General features: G+C 44.6%; 3 gene segments (V, D, J or C); all 3 read left to right on the top strand.

Moving 5' to 3' along the window:
- The first annotated feature begins 1,595 nt into the window (after window positions 1-1,595).
- LOC115642353 lies at window positions 1,596-2,566 on the top strand. The segment is given in 2 exon segments: window positions 1,596-1,941; window positions 2,216-2,566. Coding segments are annotated over 2 exon segments (378 nt in total).
- Window positions 2,545-5,410, top strand: LOC115642287. The segment is given in 3 exon segments: window positions 2,545-2,589; window positions 3,517-3,556; window positions 4,930-5,410. Coding segments are annotated over 3 exon segments (408 nt in total).
- Window positions 5,411-5,442: 32 nt separating this feature from the next.
- On the top strand, window positions 5,443-7,913 carry LOC115642286. The segment is given in 2 exon segments: window positions 5,443-5,461; window positions 7,591-7,913. Coding segments are annotated over 2 exon segments (342 nt in total).
- Window positions 7,914-9,138: the final 1,225 nt, after the last annotated feature.

Below are 9,138 nucleotides of genomic sequence, written 5' to 3'. Positions count from 1 at the left end.
GATTATGTTTCTGGTTTAAGGCGCCATGAGCGTCTAATTCCCGTTGAATCCTTTGAAAATTTGAACCCGCTTACCTAGGAGATTCATTGTCCAAAAACAACCCACATCCCCAGCCGCCCACTCCCAATTTATAACAGACAGAAGCTCGGAACACCATCCCTGCTCATTCTTTCTGGCTAATAGTTCACCAGACACAGGCTTACTCCTCAAGCTATAGCTTCAAAAGGCTGGGTTTCTGCTGAGGAATTTGCATTCAGCTCCCCCTAAACGTTGCCCAGGCAAACAAACAACATTTTTTCCCCAAAGTCCTTTTTGCTCCTGCACTTTGTTCAATATAAACCTTTAAATACCCAGGTCTCACATCACATCTCTCCCCTAGATAGGCTACCTACAATACTGGCCCACAATAATGCATAAAATTTGCATTTAATACAATGGACCTCCCCCCTCCCCAGATACTTAAACTTAATACACTAAGGTTTTCAAGGATATTGAAGGAATTTGCCATATCTATCACAACACACACCATGGGACTTCTCTGAATTAATTCCTGTTTGTGCAACAACACACCTTTTCAGGGGAGAAAAGTCCCACCTTGATTTAAAGTTGTAACACTTCCTAAATTGTTCCAGTAGGTTGAATGTTTTATTCTCATCATTTGTATATTCAACCTCCTAGGTCTCTGGGCTGGGAATTCAAAGGAAACTAGGCACTCAATTCCCATTGAACCCTAAATTTAACCCTCTACTTAACCCCTACCCTGAACTGTAACCAAAGCACGAATGCTACAGCCTGACCCTCACCATAACCCTAAACTTATTCAAACCCTCGTCTTAATCCTAACGTTTAAACCCCAACCCTTCCCCTACTCATAACATTAATGCCAACAACAGGTGAAACGTCCATGATTCTGTTTGCCTTGTTTCAGGTGCTGCCCTGGGCGACTCTGTCCACTCCAAAGAACCCGAAGCATCTGGATCAGTTGGAGGTTCTGTGACATTGTTCTTACACCACCACCAGCACTGCCTATGCCTATCTCCATTGGTACCCTCAGTATTCGAACCAAGACCGGAACTACATTCTCTGGAAGGGAGCGAAGTCCGCCAGAGGTGCCAGTCACACTGCAGATTTCGCCCAGCAGAGGTTTTCTTCCCAGGCCACTGACAGTTCCGCTTTTCTAGACGTCACAGCCCTGGAGCTGGCTGACAGCGCGGTGTATTACTACGCCCTCAATATTGAAAAATATAATTTAGGCAACCTTTTGTCTCTGCGTCATCTGGTGGTTAGAAGTATAAATACGCATTGTAATTTGAAATCCTTCCATACACCCTTATTTTCATTTTTTATTTGGCAGCCAACAAAAGCAATTTAAAACAATTATTCCAAGAATTTTTTGCTAGGAATCTCAAAGGAGTCTAAGGGGGTTAGGCTCGAAAATCCCATTACATTTCTTCTTTGAAAATCCCAGACTGCATTCCTCTTACAGCTATGTGAGTACTAATGTGATCTCAATTACAATATAATTGGAGTGACTGGAGATATTTATACTCACAAATCCAAAATGAGTTAGAGAAGTATGATGATCACCAACCAGAGAAACTGAGGCACAGAGCTGTTAAGTGACTTGTAAGATCACACAGGGAATCTACGGTGCAGCCAGGAACCAGGTCTCCCACCAGCGTTCTAACCACAAACCCAACCTTTCCTCGCTAGCTCGCTATCAGCTACAGACCAGCCTGAATCCAACGTGTTTCAAGCCCCGACCCCTCCCTCTTCCTTTGGGCTGGTTTCTGATGAACCTTCCCCACCTGCAGCCACTTTCAGAGGCGTGAAGTCAATTTTCCTGTGAGCAGCAACAGCTGAGAACCTCAGATTCGGTCGCTATGAAAGAAACCATGGAGGCGAGTTTCATTACCAGCATTGGGCTGTTGATTCACCTAGGTAAGCAGTCTGGGGGTCTTGAAATCATCCTAAGGACACCAGGCACCCAACTCTCACGCTAATTCTAAAACTTTTCCTAACCCAAACACTAGCTCTAAACCGCTACCTTACCACTGAACTCTACCCCTCACACTGTCCTTAATTCACCTGGTGCTGGGCACCTAAACCCCTTATTCACCTCTGAACTGCCCGCCTGAAGTGCAGCACACCTGAAACCTTTCTCTGGGTCAAGTGCATTAACTTGCTGCACTTGGGTTTAAATCTCGTGTTGCAGGTGCGGCGCTGGATGACTCAGTCCACTCCAAGGACCCCCAAGTGTCCGGGATAGAAGGAGACTCTGTGACCCTCAGCTGCTCTTACACTACCAGCTATACTGGTTCCCTCTCTCTCTACTGGTTCCTCCAGTATCCCAACCGAGACCCGCAGTACATTCTCCAGAAAGGCGCTAAGGGAAGCAGGTACCAGCATACTGCAGATTTCGCCCAGCAGAGGTTTTCTTCCCAGGCTGCTGACAGCTCAACGGTTTTAACCATCACCTCCCTGGAGCTGGCAGACACAGCGGTGTATCTCTGCGCCCTGCAACGAGCACAGTGACAGAGCAACATGGCAGAGCTGTACAAAAACCCTTCCAGCCTTGCTGCAGCTGAGGTTAGGCACACACACACTGAGGCTGGAAATAGGGGCCCTTGGCAGATTTGTTATTCAGTTAAGAAACTCATAATTAGGAATAGTTTTGGTGGTGTCAAGGCATTCCTTCCGATTCCCCCCAAAAGCAAATTCCTGAGCTAACATAAGAAAATGTCCATCCTGGGTCAGACCAAAGGTCTATCTAGCTCAGAGTCCTGTCTTCAGACAGTGGTCAATGCCAGATGCCCCAGAGGGAATGAAGAGAGCAGGTAATCATCAAGTGATCCATTCCCTGTAACTCATTCTCAGCTTCTGGCAAACAGAGGGTATGGAAACCATCCCCTCCCCAGTCTGACTAATAGCCATTGATGGACTTTAACTTATCTAGTTCTGCCTTAACTTATCTAGTTATTTTTTGAACCCTGTTATAGTCTTGGCCTTCACAACATCCTCTGGCAAGGAGTTCCACAGGTTAACTGTGCTTTGTGTGGAAAAAAAAAACAAACTTCTTTTTTGTTTTAAACCTGCTGCCTAATAATTTAATTTGGTGACCCCCTAGTTCTTGTGTTATGAAAAGGAGTAAATAACACTTCCTTCTTTACTTTCTCAATGCCAGTCATGATTTTATAGACCTCCATCGTATCCCCCCTTAGTCGTCTCTTTTCCAAGCTAACAGTCCCAGACTTATTAATCTCTCCTCCTATATAAGCTGTTCCATACCTCTGATTAATTTTTGTTGCCCTTTTCTGAAACTTCCAATTCCAATATATCTTTTTTTGAGATGGGGCGATCACATCTGCATGCAGTATTCAAGATGAAGACATACCATGGATTTATATAGAGGCAATATGATATATATGTCTTATTATCTGTCCCTTTCTTAATGATTCCCAGCATTCTGTTCCTTTTTTTTTCAACTGCTGCTGCACATTGAAAGGATGTTTTCAGGGAGCTATCCACAATGCCTCCAGGATCTCTTTCTTGAGTGGTAAGAACTAATTTAGACTCCATCATTTTATACGTAAAATTGTGATTATGTTTTCCAATGTGCATTACTTTGCATTTATCAACACTGAATTTCATCTGGCATTTTGTTGCCCAGTCACCCAGTTTTGAGAGATCCTTTTGTAGGCCTTTGCAGTCTGCCTGGGACCTATCTATCTTGAGTAGTTTTGTATCATCTTCAAATTTTGCCATCTCACTGTTACCCCTTTTTCCAGATCCTTTAGGAATATGTTAAGTAGGACTGGTCCTAGTACAGACCCCTGGGGCACACCACTATTTACCTCTCTCCAGTCTGAAAACTGACCATTTATTCCTATCCTTTGTTTTCTATCTTTTAACCAGTTATCGAACCATGAGAGAACCTTCCCTCTTATCCCATGGCAGCTTACTTTTCTTAAGAGTCCTTTGCTGAGAGATCTTATCAAAGGCTTTCTGAAAATCTTAGTACACTATATCCACTTTTTCCAAAAACGTGGCTGCGGATTTCAAAGTAATCTAAGAGAGTTAGGCATCTCTCCCCCTCTCTCTGAATTCCTTCTTTGAAATTTCCAGATTTCATTGTTAAATGTCTGCTTACTTGTATCGTCTTATTCCGAATGATATTAGAGTTCCTCAAGATATTTATCCTCACAGTTCCCCAGTAAGGGAGAGAAACAAGACCATCTCTCTTGCACAGTTATGGAAAGGGCATTACAGAGATATTAATTGTTTCACCCAAGGTCACAGAGGGGGGCCGTAGCAGTTCTGGGAACCGAAACCACTGCCAGGTCTCCTGTATCCCAGCCTGGAGCTTTAATGACTGGTTCATTCTTCTCACCTCAATGTCACCACTTCTTCAGCTGCAGACTCAGCAGAACTCACTACTTTCCTGTGTCTGTTAAGAGTTTCCCAAACGCTCTACTGCCTCCACTAGGCTGGTTTCTGATTAACTTTCCCCAGTTAGTTGTAGCAGCCTGCAGAGCCCTGAAGTTTAATGGCCTCTTAGCAGTGGTATTTGGTGCCTTCCATTTAGTCACAATAGGAAAAAATCATGGAGACTTACTATATATTTAGCATTTGGCTAGTCAGTAATCTAGGTAAACAGACTGGAAGTTATAAATCCTACTACCATTCAACCCTATATGGAACCCTGACTGTCCACCTGACCCTAAACCCTACAGCTAACCCTAAATCTAACTACAATGCCAAAACCTTTTCCTTCAGTCTATCCCTAACCTTCATTTAATGGCCCTCAGGCACCTAAATCCCCTATGGTTTCCTGAAAATTCCAGCCTTACACCGCAATGCGCCTGGAGCCGCCTCCGTGAGTCAGGTAAAGGTGAAATGATGTCCTTGAGTTGGATTATTTTGTTGCAGGTGCTGCGCTGGGGGACTCGGTCCAGTCCAGGGAACCCCACCTCTCTGGAAGAGAAGGGGACGCTGTGACCCTCACTTGTTCCTATGATACCAGTTCTACCGGCTACGTCTATCTCTTCTGGTACCGTCAGTTTCCCAACCAAGCCCTTCAGTACATTCTCTTTAGAGGAGTGAAGCAGGCCAGAGGCCAGAGTGATACCGCAGATTTCGCCCAGCAGAGGTTTTCTTCCCAGGCTGATGACAGCTCAACGGTTTTAACCATCACAGCCCTGGAGCTGGCAGACACCGCGGTGTATCTCTGCGCTCTGCAGCGAGCACAGTGACAGAGCCACATGGCAGAGCTGTACAAAAACCCTTCCAGCCTTGCTGTAGCTGGGCTACACACACTGAGGCTGGAAATAGGGGCCCTTGGCAGATTTGTTATTCTGTTAAGAAACTCATAATTAGGAATAGTTTTGATGGTGTCAAGGTATTTCTTTCCGATTCCCCCCAAAAGCAAATTCCTATGCAAACATGCGAACAGCCATCCTGGGTCAGAGAAAAGGTCCATCTAGCCCAGTATCCTGCCTTCTGACAGTGGCCAATGCCAGGTGCCCCAGAGGGAATGAACCAGGCCCGCTCTAGGCACCAGCTAAGGAAGCAGGTGCTTTGGACAGCCAATACAAAGGGGCAGCACTCCTGCCGCTATTGGGGCTGCCCGTACTGGCCTTCGGCAGGAATTTGGCTGCAGGTCGCTCAGTCCCTCTCTTCTTTTTTGAGCTGCCCCCAAATTGCCGCTGAAGAGGATGAGAGGGAGTGAAGAACCCGCCGCCTAAGAGTGGAGCAGAGCAATTGATCTGCCGCCGTAGTGCCGCAGGTCCGCTTTTTTTTCCTGCTTGGGATGGGAGAAAACCTGGAGCCAGCCCTGGAATGAAGAGAACAAGGAATCATCAAGTGATCCATCTCCTGTCACCCATTCCCAGCTTCTGTCAAGCAGAGGCTAGGGACGCCATCATTGCCCAGTCTGGATATTTGCCATTGATGGACCTGTCCTCCATTAACTTATTTAGTTCATTTTTGAACCCTGTTACAGTCTTGGCCTTCACAACATCCTAGGGCAAGGAGTTCCACAGGTTGACTGGGGGTTGTGTGAATAAATACTTCATTCTTTTTTGTTTTAAATCTGCTGCCTATTCATTTAATTTCTTGAAGCCCTAGTTCATGTGTTGTGAGAAGTAGATAACACTTCTTTACTTTCTCAACTCTAGTCGTGATTTTACAGACTTCTGCCAGTTTTATAGAGCTATAAATAGTTGCATTATAATATCGGCCCTGGATAATATAAATAGGATGAAAATAGCCAGGGAATTTGTTTCTGTGTTTACACTGGTCTAGCTGTAAAAAAAAGGCAATGTAAAAAAATTCCAATTGTCACACACTATCTGTTTAAAATTTGGGTGGGATATTGTATTAAAATATTCTCAGTTTTGAATGGGTATAGTGGGGTTAAGTTACATGTCCCAACTGTCACAAAGTCAGATCACTATTAAAACATAAAACAAATCTTGTATGCTGGAGTGGTTTGTTAGAGTTCTATTGTTTCCTTGTTTTACTTTTAAATAATGTGCAAGATTAAAGCAATTATCTCTATGTATATTTGGGAAAAAGAGAGGTTTGATCATTGAGAACTATTTGGTAAAATGTATTTTAACAAAGAGGAGAGAGGGAGGGAGAAAGAGAGAGACTCGCTCACAGTTGTAGAAAAAGATAAACTAATATTAAAATAATTGTTGTAAAAATGTGGCAGGAATCTAAGTGAGTTAGGCATCCAACTCTCATTGAACTTATGTTTTGAAAATTCAAGATTTCATTGTTAAAAATCTACTCACTTGTATGGTTCTTCTTCGGAATGATACCAGACCACTTCAAGATATCTGTCCTCACAATGCCCCAGTGAGGTGGAGAAACATGTCCATCGCTCTTGTACAGTAGGGAAGGGGAGTCACAGAGATATTAACTGGCTTGCCCAAGGTCAGAGAGGGAGGGTCTGTAGCAGACCTGGGAACCGATGCCAGGTCTCCTGAGTCCCAGTCCAAAGTCTTCACCACCGGCTCATTCTTCTCACCTCAATGTCACCACGTTGACAGCTGCAGACTGAGCAGAACTCACCGCAGTTCCTGTGTCTGTTACGAGTTTCCCAACCCCCGTCCCGGCTCCACTGGGCCGGATGCTGATGAACCTTCCTCAGCTGTAGCTGACTGCAGAGCCCTGAAGTTTAGATTCTTCTTAGCAGCCATATCTGGAGTGTCCCATTGAGCCACGGCAGGGGAAAAAAGAATGGAGACGTATTATATATTCAGCATTTGGCTATTTAATCACCTAGGTAAACAGGCTGGGGTTTCTGAAGGTCTAAGGAAGTTAAAATTCCCACTAGCATTCAACCTTATCTGGAACCCTGACTCTCAACATGACCCTAAACTCCAAAGCTAACCCTAAACCGAATGGCAATGCCAAACCCTTACCTCTAGTCCAGCCCTAAATCTAATTTAATGGCCCTCGGACGGGCGCCTAAAGCTTTAACGTTCTTCGAAATTGCCAGTCACACGGCAATGCACCTGGAGCCGCCTCCGTGAGTCAGGTTCAGGTGAAATTATGTCCTTGAGTTGGATTGTTTTGTTGCAGGTGCTGCGCTGGGGGACTCGGTCCAGTCCAGGGAACCCCACCTCTCTGGAAGAGAAGGGGACGCTGTGACCCTCACTTGTTCTTACGATACCAGCTCTACCGGCTACGTCTATCTCTTCTGGTACCGTCAGTTTCCCAACCAAGCCCTGCAGTACATTCTCCGCAGAGGAGTGAAGCAGGCCAGAGGCCAGAGCCACACTGCACATTTCGCCCAGGAGAGGTTTTCTTCCCAGGCTACTGACAGCTCCACAGTTCTGAACATCGCAGCCCTAGGGCTCGCAGACACCGCGGTGTATTTCTGCGCCCTGCGTCTGGCACAGTGACAGAACCACATAGGACAGCCGTACAAAAACCCTCTCCTCCCTGATGCATTCGATTTTCAGAGATTAATGCTGACTACAAGAATGTATGTTGAGAGTCCCAAGCTGATGAGTCCCACAGTTCTGGATATCACAGCCCTGGAGCTGGCAGACACAGCGCTGTATCACTGCACCCTGCAGAAAGCACAGTGACAGAGCCTCGGAGCAGAGCTGTACAAAACCCTCCTTTCCTTGCTGCAAACAGAAGTGAAAAGCACCGAGGCGGGAATCAGCGCCCCTCGGGGGACTTGATACGCTGTTAGAGAGCTGAATGTTCGTTTCCAGTTTCTCCTCCAAGACCTCAAATCCTTATGCAAACAGCTCCATTAAAATATCACCCTTGTAGAACACACAGTGCGTTGTCTATGTCACGAAATATCATAGGAATATTTTCTCAATATATACTGGGGCAGTTTATAAGAAATCCCATAGGTCAAAACCTCAAATTATTGACATATGTGGAAGAAAACTAGGGCAGTAAAATATACCTGTTTGTGGTTGGGGAAAGAGTGATTTAACTATGGGTTTCAAATGGGCTAGAGTCTAATTTCCATTCAAATATCAAATAAAATTATATTTGTGTGTGATTAGTTAGATAACTTCTATAACTTAAAAAACACGATTACAGCGAGGCTGGCTTTGCAGGTTGTGGAAATACAATAGGTGAGCAGGGACACCTACTGGTGAGAAAAATGAATGCATTTTATCATTCAAAATCGTTCCATGTTCCGTTTGTTTTAGTTTTTGTAAACGGGAAAAAAGGGGGAAAATATTCGTCTAGAAATTTTTGATGGTAATTTCAGAGGACCCTGGGGAGTTAGGCAAGGAAGTACCATTAAATTTATCTCTTATAAGCAGTCATTCCTGATTAATATATATTTTTTGTGCTTGCCATCACAATAATATATTTAAGAGATATAGCCTCAAAATCCACATGTGAGGTAGAGAGATGGTAAAATGTCTCTTTCACAAACAGGGAAAATGAGGCAGAGAGAGATTAACTGGTTTACCAAATTCACACTAGTAGTCTGTGGCAGATCTGGGAACTGAAGCTCTATCTGTGTCTAAGACTAGATTCTTATCCACAGCATCATCCACACTTTTTCAGTCTCAGCGCTAGGTCAGCTGCAGACTAACCTGAACCCAGTGTGTTTTCTGGGTCTGTTCTGAGTTTCCTAAACTTGTCCAT

This window comes from Gopherus evgoodei, unplaced genomic scaffold, assembly GCF_007399415.2.
Source record: "Gopherus evgoodei ecotype Sinaloan lineage unplaced genomic scaffold, rGopEvg1_v1.p scaffold_39_arrow_ctg1, whole genome shotgun sequence".
Taxonomy (NCBI): Eukaryota; Metazoa; Chordata; order Testudines; family Testudinidae; genus Gopherus; species Gopherus evgoodei.
The sequence above is the reverse complement of the archived record's forward strand: the minus strand, read 5'-3'. Positions and strand labels throughout refer to the sequence as shown.